At 55.2% G+C, this 21,808-nt stretch overlaps 3 protein-coding genes across 15 annotated transcripts in view; 2 read left to right on the top strand and 1 right to left on the bottom strand.

Moving 5' to 3' along the window:
• Nucleotides 1-888: 888 nt before the first annotated feature.
• Nucleotides 889-8,181, top strand: LOC111922449 (dual oxidase maturation factor 1-like). 6 transcript variants are annotated; one of them, XM_023918010.2, is made up of 8 exons: nt 1,035-1,130; nt 1,845-1,999; nt 2,867-2,924; nt 3,430-3,564; nt 3,741-3,954; nt 6,047-6,112; nt 6,389-6,603; nt 7,194-8,181. In XM_023918010.2, the coding sequence occupies exons 2-8, from the start codon at nt 1,853-1,855 to the stop codon at nt 7,403-7,405; spliced, it is 1,047 nt and encodes a 348-aa protein (XP_023773778.2). In that variant the 5' UTR covers nt 1,035-1,130; nt 1,845-1,852; the 3' UTR covers nt 7,406-8,181. The 6 variants fall into 6 exon arrangements, with proteins under 6 accessions (XP_023773780.2, XP_023773778.2, XP_086704679.1 ...); XM_023918012.2 differs by lacking the exon at nt 6,047-6,112 and having other exon boundaries at nt 889-1,130; XM_086848553.1 differs by lacking the exons at nt 1,035-1,130; nt 1,845-1,999 and adding an exon at nt 2,552-2,760.
• On the bottom strand, nt 4,975-15,907 carry DUOXA2 (dual oxidase maturation factor 2). Of its 2 annotated transcripts, none has more exons than XM_086848559.1 (6): nt 15,556-15,777; nt 15,395-15,452; nt 13,087-13,221; nt 12,697-12,910; nt 11,398-11,612; nt 4,975-5,204 (listed from the first exon to the last, which is right to left on the bottom strand). In XM_086848559.1, the coding sequence occupies exons 1-6, from the start codon at nt 15,700-15,702 to the stop codon at nt 5,122-5,124; spliced, it is 852 nt and encodes a 283-aa protein (XP_086704685.1). In that variant the 5' UTR covers nt 15,703-15,777; the 3' UTR covers nt 4,975-5,121. The 2 variants fall into 2 exon arrangements, with proteins under 2 accessions (XP_086704685.1, XP_023773781.2); XM_023918013.2 differs by lacking the exon at nt 4,975-5,204 and adding an exon at nt 9,421-11,013 and having other exon boundaries at nt 15,556-15,907.
• DUOX2 (dual oxidase 2) overlaps nt 13,368-21,808 on the top strand; it is a 26,757-nt gene continuing 18,316 nt past the window's right edge. The window contains exons 1-3 of one of the 7 annotated variants that reach the window (XM_086848547.1): nt 18,366-18,487; nt 19,958-20,120; nt 21,457-21,548. In XM_086848547.1, the coding sequence (XP_086704673.1) occupies nt 20,080-20,120; nt 21,457-21,548 (133 nt within the window). In that variant the 5' untranslated portion in view covers nt 18,366-18,487; nt 19,958-20,079. Of the gene's footprint in view, nt 13,606-18,221; nt 18,488-19,957; nt 20,121-21,246; nt 21,549-21,808 lie in introns of those variants that run through there. The other 6 variants (XM_086848548.1, XM_086848551.1, XM_086848549.1 and 3 more) reach the window with 6 other exon arrangements.

The following is a 21,808-nucleotide window of genomic DNA, read 5'->3' as shown; positions in this document are numbered from 1 at the left end:
CCCTGCACACACATTCCCCAGCCACAGCAGCCTTTCAATTTTTTTTCAACAGCTTCTGAGGAGGGATTCAGTGTTCAGACTGGGCCAGACCAGTTGGGCATTTGAGGGGAAATGGCAAAGTCTTTGCCCAAAAACCGCCTTAATTTCCTGTTGGGCGTGAGTGGAAACTTTTTTTGCCTCCCTCTGCCCAAGGGTTGGGTACCCAGCCAGCCCATTCACTGGGATGCACAAAAAGAAACACCCAGGGGATGGCTGTGCCAGTTTCAGGGGGAAGAACCCAAACACAGGTCAGGAGAGTGTTTCTGCCACTCTCAGTATCAATACAAGCTTCTCCAGCCAACTGAAACACCAAGGTACAGGAGCAATCCCCAAAAGCCTGAATTTCCACGATCTCCACACCATGGCCAGGTAACCAAGCTGAGCATCTCCTGCACAGAGGGGCTGGGAGCACCTCTGGACCCCTGGCCTGGTCAGTGACCAGCAGCTCAGTCTGGTCCTTCTCAGGGAAGCTCCTCCAGAAGCAGGGTCATGCTGCAGGGTCACCCCGAGGTGAGGGTCACCCCCTGCAGCCCATGGCCTCAGCTGGGAATCTTCACCAGGCCCTGGAGATGAGGGCTTTGAGCACCTCTGGTCCCACCAACATCCAGAGGGGCCTGGCAGCTCCAGGGTCTTGATGCCGCCTGGAGTCGGACTTTTTAGTGTTCTGCAGGAAGAGTCGAGGAGACGAGGGCAAACCCTTCCCAGGACCGAGGCAGTCCGTGAGCGGTGGGAGAGGCTGGGTGAGCCAGCCACCTGCGGAGGGCACTCCAAAAGCCACTGGCAGAAACAGAGCCGTGACTCAAACAGAGCCGTGACTCCGCGCCAGGCTGGCTCCTCGCCCGCAGCCTTGACAGGAGGAGCGAGCGGGCGGGCAGGCAGCATCCCGGGGCTTCCCAGGGCTCCCCGGCTCTTCCCGGCCCATCCCGGCCCACCCCTGCACATCCCGGCCCATCCCGGTGCTTCCCGGCCCATCCCTGCACATCCCGGCCCATCCCGGCCCATCCCGGCCCATCCCGGCCCATCCCGGCCCATCCCGGCCCATCCCGGCTCTCCCCGGGCACGTCGCAGCTCCCGGCCCGGCTGCAGCGCAGGTAGGCTCGGCGTGGGGAAGGAGGTGTGGGTGTTCCTGCGGCTGCTGCAGGGATAGCTCCCATTCTCGGGGGATGCTGAGCAGCCCTTTCCAGCAGGAGAGGGAGCGGCTCAATGCTGTGCTGAAAACAGCATTTGGTGTCTCCAGCAGCGTCCCACTCTTCCTTCCCCCAGCTGGCTCCTGGCTGGGAACGCCGCTGCCAGGGACGGGCGGGTCTTCCGTCCCCTCCGGGTTATTCCCGTTTCTCTGCGGGATGAGGAGCGAACTCCTTCCGGGCTCAGCCTGGGTCTGTGCAGGTTCACCCCGAGCACAGCGGGGCCAGGCTGCCGGATAAAGGCTGAACAAGGAGGGTGGGAGCACGGGGAAGGTTTCGGGGATGGAGAACAGAGGAGGGGAGCGAGGGGTGGTGCATGTCGGTTTGCATGTCGTGCTGTCCCTCCCTGGGGACAGCCCGAGTATTGCAGCAGGTGCCCTGCTGGCTCCAAAGCGGCTTTGCTGGGGGCTGTATGCTGGGAAGATGCAGGGTTCCCGTGGGAGACGCCTAAGTGCATGTCCAGGGTGGGACTGCAGCGTCCCGGGCACTGGGATGGACAAACAGCCGCGCCAGAGACAAGCGGAGCGCTGGCAAGGGCGCAGGACAGCTCCGCCGAGGAGGCTGCTTAGAGCGGATTTTCTCATCGCCGTGCCTCTCGATGCCAACTTTGAGTCCTTCCAGGCAGCAGGATGACGCTGTGGGATGGCTCCTACCCCTTCTACCCTGGAGCCACTGCCTGCTTCCCCTTTGACACCACCCGGGCTGTCATTGTCACCACATTCCTCTCCATGCTGCTCACCTTCATCATCATCCTGCCGGGGATCCGGGGCAGGGGGGTAAGTGGAGGGGCAGTTCAGAGCTCCGGTTCCTGCCTGTTCATCCCACATTCCCCCTCCTTCCCAGCCTTGGCAAGCAAAGGTGCCCGCGGGCTCATGGCCACAGCTCTGGGATCTCTAGAGAGACGGGGGGCTGAGCTCCAGCCCATCCCAGCATGAACACTCATTCCATAGACACCAAACTCTTCCACCCCAGATTTCTCTGGGAGCCAGATCTGATCTTGGCTGGATTTTTCTGTGAACAAGCCAAAATGATTTCACCAGAGTGGAATAGCAGGGTGAGGCTCAAAGACCTCACCCCACCTTCCCAGAAACCTCAATAAAAGAGGGAGGTGTGTACCGGGCATGTCCCAGCACTGCTCGCCGGGCTCTGTGTGGCCAGCAAGCCCTGCTGTGAGCCACATCGGGTGCTCCTTGTGTGCCTACTTTTGCAGCACGGCTGGTTAAAGGGCTTCTGTCCCCCAGGGGACGCTACAAATGCCCGGTCACTCCTTTTTCCTACTCTTTCCTACTTCCAGCTGTGGCCTTCTGTCAACATGTCCAAACACACGAGGTTTGGATAAGTTTGGAAATTGCAGCTGAAAGCTGTTAGAGAAATGTCTCCACCCTCCTTCCCAATAAAAGGAACATCACAGCTTATTCCAATGGGTTCCTTTGATCTTCTTCCTCTGACTGGATCTCCCTGCTGTCTCCCCCCAGCCACAGGTGTACCCCATACCCACCCACAAAGCACATGGGGTGACTCCCCAGGGGAGGGACAGGTCTATTTCTCACCATTTGATGTTCCTAAATTACATGTTTGGTGCTGAGGTCCCCGTGGTAAAATCTGACTGACACCTGTCTCTGCACTCTTGTCACTCCTTACAGCGACTCTTCTGGTTCCTGCGGCTGGTGTTGGGACTCTTCATGGGAGCAGTGATCCTCAGTGAGTGCTGGGCTCCCGGGGGAGGCTCCTGGATGCCCAAGAGATGGAGGGGGAAGGTGGATAGATCAGCCAAGGGCCGAGTCCAACCTGCAGGATGAGTTCATGGGCAAGATGGACACATTGGTGGAAGGCGCTCCAGTCTGGTGGAGGCTGGTGGTCATATCCAGGGCAGTCACCACCAGGGGGAATTCAGGCACCCCTCCAGGGAATTCAGGCAGATTGGCAGGGCCTAGATGAGAAGCAGTGCCCAGACAGTGCCCACACATCAGCCCCACTGCCACCAGGGTCAGGGTCTGCACTGGGGATGGGGAGAAACCAGCCCAAGTGGAGTTTGCAGGGTCGTGGTTGATGTTGAGGAGGACATACAGGACCTTGGGGCTACCAGCCTAGTCCTGACCTTGGGATAAGGAAGGTGATGCCCAGGCCGTGGTGACCATCCTGGCAGGTGCTTCCAGCACCAGACACCTTGCTGCCAGGCTGTAACTAACCCCCAAAATCTTCACAGCTGTCCAGTTCACCAGGGACTGGGAGACTGGCTGGGTGCAGGCAAACACCTCCTACAAGTCCTTCAGCGCTGCCCAGGTGAACGCGGACATCGGGCTGCACATCGGCCTGGCAGGGGTGAACATCACGCTCAGGGGTGAGTCTGACGGCCCCATCTGGAACTCTGGAGTAGCCACAGCCCCAGGAGATCCACAGCTGCTCTCTGGGGCCCCTGGTCTGTCTGAAGGCTCCTGGGAGCCTGCTGTGCCCATGCTCCTGGCTGGCAGTGTCCGGGTGCTGGCACAGCACGGCCGCAGCTCGTCCCTCCCGCAGGAAACCCAGTGAAGCAGATCAACGAGACCATCGACTACAACGAGCACTTTCCCTGGAACTTTGGAGCGGATTATGAGCACAGCTACAGCGAGGGGCTGGAGAAGGGGCTGCCCAGCCCCATCCTCTACGTGGCAGAGAAGTTCATCAGGCAGAGCCCCTGTGCCGTGCACAGGCAGTACCGCACCGCCGGCCACTACGTGTCCCTCACCCTGTGGTGAGTTACAGCGAGGGCTCAGCCCTGTCCTATGGACTGGGGAGCTGGGAAGAACCAGAGACAGCAGAGGAGCTTTATGGAGCCACCCTTGTCTGTAAGCCCTGGCTGTCTGCAGGATCTGGGATTGTCATGCTTCCTGGCCTGTCGTAGGTTCATACAATTGTGGAATCACGGACTGATTTGGGTTGGACGGGATCTTAAAGCTTATGGTGCTCTAACCCCCACCATGGGCAGGGACACCTTCCACTATCCCAGGTTGCTCCAAGCCTTGTCCAACCTGGCCTTGAACACTTCCAGGGATGGAACAGCTTCTCTGGGCACCCTGTGCCAGGGCCTCAGCACCCTCTTCGGGATGACTTCCTTCCCCATATTCCAGCTAACCCTGCCCTCTGCCAGTGGGAAGTTATCCTCCCTCGTCCTGTCCCTCTAGACCCTTTTCCCAAGTCTCTCTCCAGCTCTCCTGAAGCCCCTTCAGGCACTGTCAGGGGCTCTGTGGTCTCCCCAGAGCCTTCTCTCTTCTCTGAGCACCCCCAGCTCTCCCAGCCTGGTTCCAGAGCAGAGGGGCTCCAGCTCCAGCTTTTGTCCATGTCCCCAGACTCCTCTTATGTGTCCTCTTGATGTACAAAACTGCAGTCTGAGAAAAATCCATTGAAGAGAAAACAGATGCAACTGTGGGGCTCAAGGTTTGAGATCTCTCCCAAGGACCAAGATTAAGGGTCCAGGTTAGGACCTGCTGTGAAGGGTCTTCTTTTGCACATCCAAGTGGTCACAGACCTGCCTGGGGGGAGCAGGAGAGACCATCAGGAGGGTGCTCAGGAGAGCCCTTGTGTGTACTGTGGTTGTGGAGTCCCAGAGCACACTCACGAGTCTCAGGGGTGGTGGGAAAGGCACTGCAGGGAAGAGAGAGCTTTGCAATTCCCCCCCTGAATGTAGGTTCCAGGTACCTGTACCCATCTCCTTTTTTATTTTCAGGAAAAACAATTATCCCCACCCAAACATTCCTGTATTTCACAGAAGAAATATTAATGAAAGTTTTTTATTTTGTTTTCTTTTTCTTGGCATCAGAAAAGTCTGTTAGGCTCCCCAGGGAGCTAAATCCAAGCCCCAAGCACAGGGTAGGGCTGGCAGCTGGGCACACTCCAGGTGCTGAATCAGGTGTGGGCATGGCTAATGGTGCAGTTCTCCAAACAAATGTGTCCTTCCGTGCCATTCTCCCTCTGGACACGTGGGAACTGCCTGGGGGTGGTCAGCTGTGGACAATCACAAGAATCAGAAAAAGGGTTACTTTGACAGGGCTGTTACAATCTGACTATTAGAGAATCCTCTGCCCAAATGAAGGTGTAAATGAGACCATATGCTGAAGTCAATAACATGGATTTTATGTCACTGTAAATATGAGGTAGACAAAGATGGAAAGAAATAAAAGAGGAAAGGGGGAGGAGAGAGAAAGAGAGGGAGACAGATTAAGTAAAAGGATATGAGCACCCATGGAACCAGACAGTGTCACTGATCCTCTTCTGGTCCTCTCAGCGGTGGGGGTCCCACGAAACCCAGAGTTCAGTGCTGGTCCAGGTTTAAGTGCCTGGGCAGAGGGGTCTGCTGTAAAAATAATCAGGTGTATTTCTCTGGTGGAAGGGCTCAGAGTTTTGGGGTGCTTTGGGGGGTCTTTAATGGTTTAGGACCCCTTCTAAGACATGACCCTGCCTCTCACGCCGGTGTTGAATCAGTTCTGCCCCCTCAGAAGGGATGAAAACCCTCGGGCCGAGGTGTGAAGGGAAACAATGTGAGCAGGACCTTCCTGGGAAGGGAGGGGGAGGTTTTCAGCTGAGCTGGTTGTATGTAAAGGAGGGCACTGGCATGATAAAAACCATCCCTCTGCTTCTCCAAGGTCTTCTTCAGCCTTCTCCCTCACCTGGCTCAAAACCCAGAGCTGCTGAGGGGTCCTCTGTCTTCTGCACATTAGAGGGCTTGCCACCACACATGCAAAAGCCCTCCTTCTCCCCTGACAGGGGGGAACCCAGCCCCAGCAAAGCACCTGCTTCCTCTGCAGATGGCCATATTTTGAGCTATTAAACATGAGCATTTCTTTCAGGAACCTCCAGAGATTTCTACTCCAGTCCCACACCCAGAGCGGGGTTGATGCCAAAGCCATACCAAGGTGCTTGGGGGCTTCAGGAAATTCAATACTGAACATTCCCAGGTGTGGAGATCCCTTTTCCCTGCTGTGGGATCTGTCCCACAGCTCCACCACTCATATCATCACACAGTTGTTTGGCTTGTAAGGGCTCCTTAGAGCAGGCTGCCCAACCATCTGCTGAAGCAAGGCCAGTGAGACCAGGCTGCCCAGGACTTTGTCCCTCCATTGGGATATGCAGAGGAGACCCTGAGTAGGTGCTCCAAGCCTGATGTTTTCTGCTCTGTGCTCCTTTCACAGGCTGGCCTTTTGCACGTGGCTCATTTCCATCATGCTCTTCTCCATGTCCATCCTGCTCTATGGTGGCCACATGCTTCTGGTCACAGCCACTCTGATCCTCCTCTCACTGCTCTTCTTCTCCACCGCAAGAAACACCCTCAAGTGCCCCATCCAGTTCGGCCCAGCTTCCTTGAGGACGGACTATGGTGAATCCTTTTGGTTGACATTAGCAGCAGGTGAGTACTCAGCTTCCTTCTGGGGATTTTCTTCTCCATCCCCACAGAAATGATGTTCCAACAGCACCCCATCACTTCCTTCTCCATGGCTGGTCACAGAAAACAATCATTTTAGGTAAGAAGATTTTAGATTAGAATTATTGAGGTTGTGGAGAAAAAGAGATGAGCAGTCAAGAGATTTGAATGTCTGAGATTACCTGCTGGATAGAGATTCCCTCTGCCCCCCAGGACCTGCTCCACTTCCAGGCAGCAATTGTTTCCTTTGATCAAACCAGAATTTTCCACGTTACAACATTCACCTCCAGGGACACCAGCCCTTTTCCAGTAGCAGATGGTAACTAATTCCCCCTGGACACTCTTCTTTTTCAGGCTAAACAAGCCCAGGTCTTCCAGCCTTTCCCTGTGCAGGGTGGGCTCCAGCCCCAGCTCTCTGCCCCAGTTCATTGACCTCTCTTTTGTAGTGGGGAGCCCAAAGTGATGCTAGAATCGAGATGGGGAAGGAGCAATGGCCAGGGAGCTGCTGGGTGATGCTGTGTGTCCCAGGCTGGGAGCTGGCAGCGCTCCTGCACTGGTGCCACTCTGCATTGCAGGGCTGCTGTGCCTGCTCCTGGGGCTGGCCATCGTCATCCTCAACTCCCTGCAGCCAGAGAAGCTGAAGCTCATCTTCAGCCTGGACAAGAGCAGGGAAGAGGAGGTGTGGGACAGGTCCTGCCTGGCAGCTGAGCCCAGCTGCTCTGTGCAGGATGGGCTGATGGTGCCCCTGGGTGAGCTCTGCCATGTGAGCTCAGCCACCCCGCTCTGAGGCACAGGGCACGCAGAGCCAGGGCTGGACATGCTGCTCCTGAACCCACCAAATCCATCAGGAGCCCAGCTGGGAAGGTTGTGACCAGAACCAAGTGATGAGAATATCCACATCTGAAAAGGTGTCTCAAACACAATAGTTGACTTTCCTTTTTTTTTTTTCTGTTTTACTGCCTTTCCCCCTGGTCCATCCCAACAAACCCTGAGCCCTCCCCAGGATACAGAGATTAAATCAGAACAAGATGGGGAGAAAGCAAGCAACTGAAGGCCCATAGATATGAACCAAAGGAGAAGTAGAGCCCACAACAGCCCCCTCACCCTGAGGACCCCCCAAAAAGTCCCCTTGCCTTGGATACTGTTCCCATCAGCAGTCAGGAAGTGCAGATGGAGCTGCTCCCCAGGGTGAAGAGCACCATGGCAAATAGGAACACAGTTTAGTAGGATGCTGGAAGTACCAGGAGGGAGGGAAGGAGAGGAAGAGGTGGGAAAGGAGGTACAGCAGTGTCTTGGAGATCAGATGTAACCAATTAGGGAGAGGGGAGCAGCACCTCCAGTCTGGGTTCCTCCTGCTCAGCTGTGGAAATACACATGTCAGGGGCAGGAGACATTGAAATTCTGCCCAAGGCAGCAGGACCCCTGCCCACACAGGCAGAGAGGGTGCACACTTCAGCTTTACATCCCTCTGCCTCTCTGAGGGTTTCACAACATTTTCTTTCTGTTTTGTGCTCACGTATTTCCCTCTCTATCTCAATAAAATAAGTTTGCCTTGCCCTTTCACCTGCCTGTTGATAGAGGTGTCACTCTGAGGGCTGCTGCTGTGACATGGCAGCCACAGGGAGGGGATGAGGAAAAGGCAGAGCCTTTTTGTGGTCCTGAATGGGGCACCTAACGGGGCTCAGCCAGTGTAGGGCAATGAGGTCGAATCAGTGCCCTCCAAAGAGGGAATTGGAATATCCCCAGCAAACAAGCAGGGGGAATTTTAGTTTCTGGCATGCCCCTGAGCATGTGGGAGGTTTGATGGGAGCTCCCTCCAGCCCTGCAGAGAGGTTTGCAGAGGAGCCACCATGGGCCAGGGAGGAGCTCAGCCACGGCATCCTCTCCCATCCCATTCCGGCTGGAAGGGCCTTCAATGAGAACCTAGAGGACCCAACAGGGTTTGGAGCTCAACTCCTTTGGCTTGGGAGATCCCAGCCAGGATATTCCCAGTGACACCTATCAGGAGGTGCTTCAGCCTAGAGATGGACTAGATCCAAGGCACAAGGAATCCCTTTGGTTTAGTCAGCTGGCATTCAGGCCTGACAGACCTCTCTCTGCTATGTTCCTGCTGGGGGAGGTGGCTGCAGTGAGTGCCACCAGGGGGGTGGCCATGGTCCTTGCAGAGCCCCCGGCTGTGCTCCCTGAGATCTCACCGTGGTTGTTCCATTGCTGGCACTGGTTCCGGATGGATGCCAGATTCCCCGGACACTGCGGGGGCAGAGCCCACCTGGGCCAAGAGCCACAGGTTTAGTGGTGGTAACTACCTCTTGATGTCCAGCAGCACCTCAGTCCAGCCAGGGAGCTGAGCTGTGCTGGAGGGAGGAGGTGGGACCTGCACAGTGCAAATGGCCAAAAGGCTGGGAAAGGCCTCCTGTGTCTCGGGATCTGTCCCACACCAGCCCCAGTAACCTGTGTTTGCTGCACCATCTTCCCGTCAGTGCCTTCAAACCTCACGTGTCTGGATGCAAGAAACTCTCAAGGAAGGATCCTCCTTTTCCTGAAGGAGTTCTGGTGGTTTAATCTCACAGCTTCAGCCCCAGCACTCAGCTAGTTAAAGTCCTTTTGAGGCTCTCCTAAATTCTCGTAGCTCCTCATGACAAAGGTTTCTGGGTGGGTGACCTTGAAACATGCCAACAAGGAATTTATCCCCATGAGAAGAATGCTGCTGCTGGGGGCTTGCCAGAAGTGACCTTCAGTTGTGCTCCATGGCCCCTTCTTAAGAAACCAGCCCCCTAAATGTCCACAGTGTTTCAAAGGAGAGGGGTTTCAGGAAAATTTATTTTGTTGAAAATAATTCCTGCACAGAGCAAACCAATTTAGTGACACACAAGTATCATCTGGCAGAAATAAGTAACTTACCAGAAGGATCTCAAAAATAAAAGTCAAAACATTGAGATTATATACTTTAAAATTAACTGGAATGAGGGTGCTCAGGTTTCCAGCATTCAGATATAGAATCCCAGAATAGTTTGGGTTGGAAGAGACCTTAAGGCTCATCTTGTTCCACCCCACACCATGGGCAGGGACACTTTCCACTATCCCAGGTTGCTCCAAGTGCCCTGTCCAGTCTGGCCTTGGACACTTCAGGGATGGGGCAGCTGCAGCTTCCCTGGGCACCCTGTGCCAGGGCCTCACCTCCCTCACAAGGAAGAATTCCTTCCCAATATCCCATCTATCCCTGCTCTCTTGCAGTGGGAAGTTATTCCATCTCCTGTCATGTGGGTCCCTGTCCCCGGTCCCTCTGCAGCTCTCCTGGAGTCCCTTCAGGCGCTGGAAGGGGCTCTGAGCTCTCCCTGGAGCCTTCTCCTCTCCAGGTGAGCACCCCCAGCTCTCCCAGCCTGGCTCCAGAGCAGAGGGGCTCCAGCCCTGGGAGTTTCTCCATGGCTCCTCTGGACTGGCTCCAGCAGCTCCAGGTCCATCTCTGGAGGCAGCTCTGCAGGTGGGGTCTCACCTGAGAGGTGACAGATCCCACCCTTCCCTGATGCAGTGTGCCCCAGCTGGACAGGGATAACTTCATCCTTCACTCCCTTTCCTTTCCTATGGCATCTTTTCAGCTCACACAAGGCTACAAGTTTTGCCTAATCAAAGCCAAATTTGAAGGTGAAAAGAATCACATCACCACATCCCCCACAGCAATCTGGTGCGTTTACTCAGCCTTTGTTTCTGGAGCAGATTTTTTATCCCAGCTCCTGCAGCATCCAGCCTGCTGGTTCTATGCCTGGCTTTCCTGGATACACCTAAACCACAAAATGTCATGTTTGGGAAAGAAAGGAGCAGATTTAATCCCAGGCTTTTGGAGTGGCAGGTGCTCCCAGGGAGAAATGTCACCCATGAGGCGATTCTCAGTCCCAGCAGCAGCAGAGCATTGAAGAATTCCTGCACTGCAGCGTGGCAGAACATGGAGCAGGAAGGGATTCCTCCTGGGATGAGGATCCCCAGTGGGGTGTGCAGCTCAAGCCTCTGGGGCTGTGAGCTGTGAGCTGCCAGCACAGCCTGCCCCTTCCAGAGGGCAGGGGGACAGTCTGTGAAGGTACACTTCCCAGCAAGGGCCTATCCCAGTGTGGGGCTGTTAGATGGGGAAATGCATCTCTGGGGACATCATGAAGAATTTGTTTTGCCCTTTTGGGTTCATCTTCAGGGGAAGAACAAGGACTTTCCTCTAGATGCTGTTGATTTCAGAGTGCTGGGAAGGAAACAGGCCCTTGTTCACAAAATGAGGGTTGATGAACACCTCAGGCATTTCCTGGTACTCCTCTGCTTTGTCCTCATGGAGATCAAAGAAAGTTTTCAGCAGGTCCAGATTGAGGTGGTGCATTGCCACAATGGTGGTCCCAACCAGAAAACAGAGCAGGCCTGGAAACAAACATGCTCTCTGTTTGGGATCGTGTCGCTCCAGCAGGGTCCCCACCCCAGAGCTCTCCTTGGATTGTCCCCTGCCAGAGAACAATGCCTTTGCTTTATGGAAGGTGGCCTTCCAGTGTGTGAGCTGTTCTAAGCATCCTTAAACCCCAGACACCGGTCTGAAAACCCAGGCAAGGGACCCCAAAGTGTTTGCACCTCAGGAGCTCTAAATGCCTCCACTGCCCTTGAGATGAGGATGGTGTTTCCCCTTTTCCCACCCCTCTCCACATCTGCTTTGCCAGGGCTGAGGCTCTGGGGGGCTGCACTTCCCACCTGGGACCCTTGTACCTCTGGAGGGACACAGTGATGTGACCCAGGGCACCCTGATGTTCTCACCAATTGCCAGCACGAGCCAGAAGGATCCCCCATAGGCCACATGCAGGGTCCTGCTCCCAATCTTGATCAGGCACATGGGGGAGCTCCTCGCGGTGGAAAACGAGAGCAGTGAGAAGGTGGTGAAGGCCCCTGTGACCAGGAGCATGTATCCTCCATAAACCAGGACAGGCATGGAGAGGAGGATGTTGGAGATGATCCACGTGCAAAAGGCTACCCTGGAGACAAGAGGAGACCAACAGATGAGTGGTGCGAGTGCCACGATCAGGACGCTCTGTGTGGGGATTTCCATGTGGCAGGAGGAATCTGGGCTCCAAGTAGGAGCTGTGGGAGGTGGAGAAGCTCTGTGGGCAGGCAGGAATGATCCCTAATCCCCATGCTGAGCAAGCACACATGCAAGGCTCACACTGCTACATCCAGGAGGCAGAAACACAGATTTCCTCTTCTCAGCCCGCAGGCAGTAGCAGCCTCAAGGAGGCTGTGGCAGCCCACTCAGGGTACCTGGATCATCCCAGCTCCCAGCCCTTCCACACGTGGGGCAGCAGACCCTGAGAGAGGCACCCAAGACTGAGATAAATGCAGGAGCAGGTAAAGGTCTTTTGCAGGAGCTCTGCACGTGCTGAGGAGTTGGGCTACAGAGGAAGGCCTCAGCTATGGATCTGGAGCTCTTGTTCCATGGCATCACCAGGCTTCTTCTCTAGCTTCTGTGTCCCTGCTGTCAAACACCAAGCAGGGAGAACAGCGCTGCAATGGTTCTCCATGGCCAGCATAAGGTGGAAGGGGCCACCTCCTGCCAGCTGGGGACCTTCTCTCCCCCAGCCCAAGTGGGCTTTCTGACCTTGCCAGAGTCAATTGATCAAGCCAGATCAATTCCACAATAACAGCAGCAGTATCTTTTCCTCACCTGATCCAAATCTTAGATACAAAATACGCTCACAGCTAGGGTTGGGAGAGTTCTTCATGTGTCCATGGGCCTCTCTGGGCCACCAAGGACAGCAGCTTCAACTCCAGCCATGGGGATGGACCTCTACCATTATCATCACGTCATGACAAGGACCTGCACCACGTTCCTCTGTCCTGTGCCCAGCCCAGTGGGTTTGTCCAGCAGGGAGAACCAGCACTGCTCACCCTGAAGTGTCTGCAGTGCCTGGCAGGGAGCCCTCCACGCACACAGCTTCCCTCCTGGCAGCATGCAATCCCAGCCAGCCCAAAGGCCTAGGGGAAAGGCAGCCAAGTTCTCCACACCCCTGATCTCCCCTGCCTGCAGCAGGACAGGAGGGCTCAGCAGGGCAGAAAACTCACCAGAGTACGGCTGAGGCGTAGTGGCCGGCGATGCGGTACTGCCTGTGCACGGCACAGGGGCTCTGCCTGATGAACTTCTCTGCCACGTAGAGGATGGGGCTGGGCAGCCCCTTCTCCAGCCCCTCGCTGTAGCTGTGCTCATAATCCGCTCCAAAGTTCCAGGGAAAGTGCTCGTTGTAGTCGATGGTCTCGTTGATCTGCTTCACTGGGTTTCCTGCGGGAGGGACGAGCTGCGGCCGTGCTGTGCCAGCACCCGGACACTGCCAGCCAGGAGCACGGGCACAGCAGGCTCCCAGGAGCCTTCAGACAGACCAGGGGCCCCAGAGAGCAGCTGTGGATCTCCTGGGGCCGTGGCTACTCCAGAGTTCCAGATGGGGCCGTCAGACTCACCCCTGAGCGTGACGTTCACCCCTGCCAGGCCGATGTGCAGCCCGATGTCCGCGTTCACCTGGGCAGCGCTGAAGGACTTGTAGGAGGTGTTTGCCTGCACCCAGCCAGTCTCCCAGTCCCTGGTGAACTGGACAGCTGCCAGGAAGAATAAAGCTGGGGTTAAAGCAGGTCTGGTTTCAAGCTTTGCTGTGCTCGAGGGGAGAATCACGGGAGAGTGGCAGCATTCCCACCATGGCACTGGAAGGGAGTGTTAGGAGGGCAGGAATGCTGACTCAGATGCCAGGACGTGCCCCAACCAGCTCCCACACCCTGCAGAGCTCAGGTCCTCCCCTTGCTAAGCATCCACTCCCTGGATCCGGGAGGAGCAGGGCTGAGATCCCCAGGGATGAACATCATGACCTGATTTCTCCTTGGACATTCTCTCCAGAACCTCCCTGCAAGCTCCCCACCATGGCAAGCACCACACCACCCAGGGACAGGGCTCAGAGATGAGCCTGTTTGACAGCCACAGGAACAGGGGTGAGTCTCATTGCACACATTCAGCTCCCCAAATTGCACTACTAGGGAATAGTAAAAGTCATTGTCAGAAGGAGGCAGTGGAGACGGGTGGGAAGTGCCAGCACAGCTTGGACAGACATTCCAGCTGGGAAAAAAGGGAAAAGTTGAACCTTTTCTGGTTTATGTTTTTTGGAGCAAGGCATCCTTTTCTGAAGCACTTCCACTTTACAGCGGGTTTCATTTTCCAGCAGGGAAAGTAAAGCCAGCTATTCGATGTCAGGCTGAACTAAATACTCCTGAGAAAATGTTCAGTTGCTGAGTCAACTTGTGAGGGCACTGGTGCAGTGGGAGCCCCACAGGAATGTTTTTGGCTGCAGGGCTGAGTGTGTCCTGCTCCTGCTGCTGGCTTCAGAACAGTTTGTTCTTCCCGTGTGCCCGAGGAGAGCCTGACTGCAGCCTTGTCACGAGCGGTGCTGGATGGCTCTGAACGGGACACGGCTGTAGAGTCAGCCCTGCCTTCACCTCTCTGCCACCCCCGGCCTGGCACTGGGTTCTCACGTGGTTCTGGGGGCATCTCCCTCACCCTGGACATCCCCAGGGTGGCTGGGATGGTCCATGTGTCCCACAGCTGGTCCCAGTCTGGCTACCTGCTCCTAGTGCCTGGTCAAATCAGAGCTGAAACTTTTAGGTTATCATTATCCTTCCCCTTCATCATCCCTCTCCCAGTAGTCTTGTAATCCCTCTTGTCCTTCACAGCAGGAGAAATGCTTTGATTTAGGGTCAGGGCTGGCTTCTCTTGCCACCTGGCATCTTCTATCCCCTCAGTACATCCTTTCTCACCCATCCTGTTGCCCTGTCTAAGTTTTCCTGACTGGGAAATCCCACTGCCTGGTTTCTACCATTAGTTATTACAGGAGGTTCTCCGGTTTTTACTAAATTAAATCCTGTCCTTCATCTCCTCCAGCCTTGTTCCTTGGGATGTCTTTACCCCCCTGCTGCCATCTCTCTGCTCTGCCTGTGTTTTATCCCAGCTCTGTAAGGCTCCTCTGCAAGGTGCCTGGCTGCAGCCCCAGGCAGCACAAGAGGGCTCACATAGTGGGGGGAAATAGTGGAAAAGTGGTGAGGAGGATTGTAAACACACTGAAGCGATGTGTAGCTGTGGAAAAACCCACAGATCACAGTAACCACTGCTGCTGGTGCTGTGTTAACAACCACTGGTGTGCTGGAGAGGTGGAACATCTGTGCTCAGACAGCTCAGAAGCACCTGTTGAACAAGCTGGAGACCCAGCCCTGTTAGAGGGAAGATCAAAGTAGATCAGTGAACTACGCCTGCACAAATCCCTGAAACACGCCGGGTTCGGTGATCCTTTGGCATGGACCGAGCTCCAGGTGCCGGTCCCCTCCTCGTCTCTACCCAGCGCTGCCTTGGGGAGCCCCCGGAGGGCCAGGCCATGAAAAGAAACCCGCTCTTTGCACTTGATCCGTGCTTTTGTGTCTGTTCCTGCGCCCTGCCTGTGTCGGCTCCTGCACACATCGGGAGGAGCACGGGGCTCTGCAGCCCGATGGAGCTGGGGCTCTCTGAGTTACAGCCAGCAAAGCTCCCACAATAACCAGGGGCACCTCCAAGTGCTCGGGTACCGGGGAAGGGAAAGCTGTTCTGGGAAGCTGTGTGACTGCTTTGCAGAGCCAGGATAAGGTAGACGGCACCACCGGCTGTGGCTGTGACCCCCAGCCCACATTTCCTGGAGACAGACCCTGCCCAGGGTTCCATCCTGGCCCCAGACCCTGCCCAGGGCTGCACGGCACTCACCCACAATCATTGCTCCCACGGAGAGGCTGAGGAGAACACGGAGAGTCCAGTAGAGCCTCTGCGGGGAGAGAGGGGCCGTCAGGCAGGTGGGAGCAGCCCTGGCTCTCCTCCTGCCCCACCCTGGTCCAGCCGGGAGCAGCGCCCGTGGCCGGCTCACGCACCGCCCGCCCGCGGATGCCCGCGATGATGAGGAGGAAGCTGAAGGCCAGCGTCAGGAAGACAGCGATCACCACCACGGTGCTGATGTCGAACACAGCAGCCTTCCTCTGCTGAGGGTAGAAGGGGTAGAGGCCGTCAAAAAGAGTCATCCTGCAGCTCCAGGAGCCTGCGGGAGAGCGGGGGTCACAGCGGGGACCCTGCGCTGCCCCTCCCGGATGGCTCCAGCCTGTGGTGGAGTTCTGGAATAACCCTTGGAATATTCAGTTCTGGAATAAGCAGAGGAGGGAGGTTCAGCCAAAGGGTCCCCAGAGGGACGAGGAAATGTGACACCGCGAGCAGGCGGGCGGGCAGAACACTCCCCAGCAGAGAACACCCAAAGGCGCTCGGAGGAGGAGAGGAGGTGCCCGGGGCAGGGCTCCAGCAGCCAGGGAACCACAAGCCCCTGTCCTGCTGCGGGGCGAGAAGCAGCCCCAGAGCAGCAGCCTGCTGACTTCCTCTCAGGGCTGGGGCTCTCCCTCCAGCAGCTGCAGCCAGGGCTTTCCATTTTGGGGTGAACTCTCAGGGGATGCGCTCAAGCCAGTGACCACAGGAGGAATGCAAAATGCTTCAAAATTACAAGGAACAACTGGAAACGTGGATTTCACAATAGCAAAATTATCCCAAGCCAAGGACCAGCAGTGCCGAGGGGAACAAAGCCCACTACTCCCATTCCTGCCCATTTCCTCCAAAAGGCTTTCTCCCCGGAGCTCCTGGACTGTGGAGGAGGAAGAGGAAGAGGGAGGATTGGTCCAGCACTTGGTCTGGAGAGACAAGGAGCAGCCCCCAGTCCAAGGACGAGGGTCCAAAGAACACTCAAAACTCCATAAGCACATCTCAAGGCTAAAGGAAGTTGAATTACATAAAATGAGAAGATGTGTGAGTCCCACAGGTGACTTTGGACTTCCTCTGGCTCTCCACTGCCAGCAATTACACACCTTCTCCCCGTGCCTGGGTTAGATCTTTTCTACCAAATAGTGTGCTTGGTCCTCTTGTTTTGCTAATTTAATAGCTTCTGCATGCAACTAACTGTCCCAGGAAGTTTGTTAAATTCAGGGAATGCCAGACCTGCTCAAAGAGCACTTTATTTTGTTCCTGTACAGAGGAGGCGATTTTATTCTCATTTTCCAAAAACAATTTTAATCATATTTTTAGGTAAGATCCAACCCAGGGCAATTCAGCCACAAAAAAACTGGTCCCAAATGCCTAGATGTGAGTAGGGATCCCAGTAACTATCAGAAAAGAGTTTGCTTGGGCAGCTGAATTGCTTTTCAATGCAAAAAGCAATATTTGATTGGAGAATAACCTTCTGCCTAGTAACCCAGAAAATAACAGGAAAGAGTGGAATGGAGACTGGCATTTTACAATGGCTCTGGACCTGAATTTAGCCTGATTGCTACAGACTAACAGAGCTGTCCTGTGCTCTTACAAATCTTCTTTGGGGCTATTTTGCTGTAATAGCTTTGGGTTATTTCCTTGGAAAACCAAACCCGGAGAAAAGCAGCCTTCAAGTGCCATGATTACCTGGCAAGCAGGAGCAGGAGCTGATTCTTAATGCTACTGAAGTCCAGCAAAAGTGCCCACAAAACAGTCAGAGCTGCTGCAAGAAAAGCAATAAATTAATATTTTAACCTAGTTAAATTATTAATTTAGTTAGTTTAACTAGTTAACCTAGTTAATTTAGTTAACAGTTTAACCTAGAACAGATTCAATCTCAATGCTGAATTCCACTCGTTTCCTGGTATCTTTGCCCAAATTTCCTATGAGATGCAATGAAGCAGGAAAGATTTCCAAGTCTGTATTCACCAAACCACAACTCTTCAGAGTTTAAAGGAATTAAAAACCAGAACATAACATGGAGAATGCAGTCTTGTTAAATCTAAATTTAGCTTTCAACCAACACCAGTGGATGTTTGCATTTCCGTATGCTTTGCATTTCTCTACACTTGGACTTGTTTCACTGGGAATTTCCAGGGAAACGACCCTTGCTGTCTGCCCATCCTTCTCCCTGGACTGCCCTTCAGGCATTTTTGCAGCTTTTTGGCATTTTTGCAGCTTTCAAGTGGAAAAGTGATGCCTACAGCTTATGGCACATGAAACTGAACTTGTTGCAGCTTGGAAAGCATCCTCCACACTGAAGCATTGCTGTGACCTTAGAGCCCCTGTGGTTCCCTCTGTCAGTGTATGGAGGGGGTAAAAACTGGAAACATCTTCAGGGAAGGATCAGCAGCTCAGCAGAAACAGACAATTTAATCTTATATTTTAAAATATTCTGGACTTGGAGGAGAGAAAGACAGAGGAGGCAGAAAGTTCGCCCAAACACCAGAAGTTTCTCATTACAGAATCTCCATTTTCCTGCTCAGGAATGAATCAGGGTAAAAGGAGTTTTTGGAGCTGCTCAGCCAAAACCTCCCGGCGGCAGAGCCAACAGCAATCCCAGCTGGGTTACTCAGGGCTGCAGGTCGGTATTTTCTATAGGAGAAAAAATTTTAAAAAAAATTCCCGTCCCCTGGAAAAACGGAAGCATCGGAACTGGAACTCCCAGGTGGGGAAAGAGGGGCGAGGGGGCAACCTCGCTGCACTTCCCTGACCCCGTAACAGGGCGGAATAGCAGAAACCGAGGGCTGGCTGCAGATGGGAAACATCCTCCCCTCGCAGTCCCTGCGAGCCGGGGCGGGCAGGGGGGATGCCCCCTCTCACCGCCACCCCCACCTCCACCAGCCACCTCCACCTCCACCAGCCTCCTCCACCTCCACCAGCCTCCTCCTCCTCGGCCGCCCCGCAGCGCCGCTCCAGCTGAAACCGCCCGGGGGCACCGGGACACGCCTGGGGGCTCCAAGGAATCGAGGGCACTCGTGTCCCTTCTGGCGTGCAGGAAAGGGAGAGAGAAGGACTGGGGTACGCGTGTCCTCGCCCCCCGTGCTCCGGGGGGAGCCGAAGGATTGAGGACGCTCAAACTCCGCGGTGTGGCTGTGTCTGAGGGACCGGGACCGGGCTGGGAAGGACGTCTGAGGGACCGGGACCGGGACCGGGCTGGGAGGGATGTCTGAGGGACCGGGACCGGGACCGGGCTGGGAGGGATGTCTGAGGGACCGGGACCGGGACCGGGCTGGGAGGGATGTCTGAGGGACCGGGACCGGGACCGGGCTGGGAGGGATGTCTGAGGGACCGGGACCGGGACCGGGCTGGGAGGGATGTCTGAGGGACCGGGACCGGGACCGGGCTGGGAGGGATGTCTGAGGGACCGGGACCGGGCTGGGAGGGATGTCTGAGGGACCGGGACCGGGACCGGGCTGGGAGGGATGTCTGAGGGACCGGGACCGGGACCGGGCTGGGAGGGATGTCTGAGGGACCGGGACCGGGACCGGGCTGGGAGGGATGTCTGAGGGACCGGGACCGGGACCGGGCTGGGAGGGATGTCTGAGGGACCGGGACCGGGACCGGGCTGGGAGGGATGTCTGAGGGACCGGGACCGGGACCGGGCTGGGAGGGATGTCTGAGGGATCGCGGTTCCAGGGCCACGCTCGCTTTACCCGCGGGGGGGATCTGGTGTCGCTGCTGGAGGGGACAGAGCTGCTGCTGCTGCTGCTCCTTCTCCTGCCGGGGGAAACGCTGGGACGGAGCGGTGGCCGGGGCATGGAGGGGGTCGGGCCGAACCCACTGTGCCTCTCACAGCACGTCCTGGGGGCCGGAGGGCTCTGGAGCCGTGTGAGGTCCTCACCTGCAGGGAGCGGTGGAGCCGCGCACATCCCGGCACAGAGCGAGTCCCTGCGTGGGGACAGGACACCGGCACAGGCACAGAACCCTCACGTTCCTCCAGGGGACAGAGTCCCTGCTGTGCTCTGGGGCCCAGGGGGAATCCGGGGACACCGCTCCTCCCTGAGTGCGGATTGCCCGTGGAGTGCGTGGGCACACTCTGGGATCCTCTGCCATCCAAGGCTGGGGAAGTGTAGCCCGTTCTAAAAGCCCGGGACTGACTGGTGTGGGAGGGAAGGTAGCAGCCCCCAGGTGTGCCCCACCAGTTCTGGCAAGAGAGAGAAATTAGCTGGGACTCAACGAGGACCATGGGGATGAGGCACCAGGCTTCTGGAATGCTTTGGTTCTGCCATCCTCTAGGGGACCATACCTAGGTACTGCCATGGGGATGATGTGTCACTGGGGTCTCCAGCTGTGTCTCTGGGGTCTCCAGCTGTGTCTCTGGGGTGTCCAGCTGTGTCTCTGGGGTCTCCAGCTGTGTCTCTGGGGTCTCCAGCTGTGTCTCTGCGGTCTCCAACTGTGTCTCACTTTCACAGCACCGGAGGCCACGTGGACCTCTCTGCACAAGTCAGCAGCTGCTGCTGGTGCTCAGGGAAGGGGCTCTTTCCACAGGGGCAGCTTTCAGGAGAGTCCCAGTCCTGTGTGGTGATGATGACAGTGCTCTGTCACTCCTGCCAGGGGTCACAGGCATCTCCATGTGTCACCATTAGCCAAACTTTCATGTTCTGTATGGAATGGGGCTCACAGAGCCTCCAGTTCCCAGCAGCTGTGCCAGGTAAATCTCACACCCACCAGAGCACGCTCAGCACAGGGCTGTGGGCTGGAAAGGATTTGGGATGGAAGAGCTGTTGTGATGGTCAGGGAACATGGAAATGTCACTTCTTGAGACACAACTTACTTTCCAATGCAAAAGACCAAGAATACAGGAATCTCTGGCAGAAGAACTGACCACAGGTTGCATGCTCTTCTCACAGCCTGGCGATGAGTGTTTAGATTCATGAATGTAATTAATGTAAGTGCAAATTATAATATTTAAGTCTCAGACAGCTTTGTTTTCCAAGCAGACAGTGCAACATGAACTCATGTTTTGCAGTTTGTACCACTGGGAGCTATAGGTGAAAAATCCCCACTGCAATTCTCAGTAAATCAAAAATAAAACCTACAGAGCTGCTGGTAATATGTAAGCCTTTCCAAATCCAGATTTTGAGTTCTAATTAAAAAATGAAAAACAAAATATTAAAACCATTAATTTGGATGTGTCAGAGAGGTGTAGGAAAAGCTGAAACCTGCACGTTGCTGCATCTCTTGGCAGCACAGCTCTCCTGAGGTAGTGCTGATCTTTGGATACACACTGAAACAAGGACAAAGAGCCAGATTTGGTGGAAAACCCTGTCTTGGAGTTCAATTCAGGTTTGGCATTTCTGTGCATGGAAAGCCATTGGTAGGTGGAATTGTCACATTTGTGACTCTAAATCACTTCACAATTCAGAACCCTCACAATTTCAGAATCCCTCTCTTCTGCCAGGTATTGTCTGGGATTTTAAATGTTCAACTCCCAGTGATGAAATCTGCTCTGGATCCAGGGCTTTTGTGGAAAGGGAGGTGGTAAAGCATCATGAGAAAGGCTGGTCAGGAGGGATGGCCATCAGGTTAGCTCAGAGAGGATCAACTTGTCTTGTCTGCAGTACTCACACACTTTGGGATGTCTGTGTGCTAAGGCTTTTCCATCACATTCCCAGCTGCATTTTCTTGGAGGGGTCAATGCAGGAAAAATTTCCAGCTTGAATGTTCCTGTTTCTGTAATGAAGGCTTTCTGTACCGGAGCAGACACAACTAGATGAAGAGCTGTGAGTCTGTAAGGGGGACACACCAGCAGAAAGGTGTTCTCATGTCAGCTGACACATCCTGACAGGACTTTCCCAAGGTCATGGGCTCTAATATGACTCCTGTCAACTTCCCAGAGCCCACATCAGGAGACACTGCTGATGGGTGATGGCAGCAGCAAGGTTTTACCCAGCAGCACAAAAGGAGCTGAGGTTTTGGTCTTTCCATGTTTCCAGCCTCTGGGAACAGCCCGCCTCCAGCTCCCTCCTTCTCCTCTCCATTTGCAGGTTGCTGCCTCCAAAGACCCAGTGGCCAACGCAACCTGCAGCAGTGATGTTGAGTTTGGTTGTGGTTCTGCTGGGAACATGGACCTTGGGGAGTAAGTGTGATTTTGGGGAAGGGAACCCCAGGGGAGATCCTGGGTAGCTGATGCCCCCCAGGGGAATTTCCTCTGACCCACAGAACATCATATCAGAGCAACCTGATCTGGTGGAAGGTGTCTCTGCCCATGGCAGGGTGAATGGAACCAGGTGATGGTTATGGTCCCTTCCAACACAAATTCTATCATTCTATGATGCAGTTTGTGAGGAGATAAGAAAAAATTGGAGCAAAGTGCAGGTTGAGAGGCTGCCCGATGGC

Source organism: Cyanistes caeruleus, chromosome 13, assembly GCF_971803275.1.
Source record: "Cyanistes caeruleus chromosome 13, bCyaCae1.hap1.1, whole genome shotgun sequence".
Lineage (NCBI taxonomy): Eukaryota > Metazoa > Chordata > Aves > Passeriformes > Paridae > Cyanistes > Cyanistes caeruleus.
Note: the sequence above shows the minus strand (reverse complement) of the source record. Positions and strands in the feature narration are given on the sequence as shown.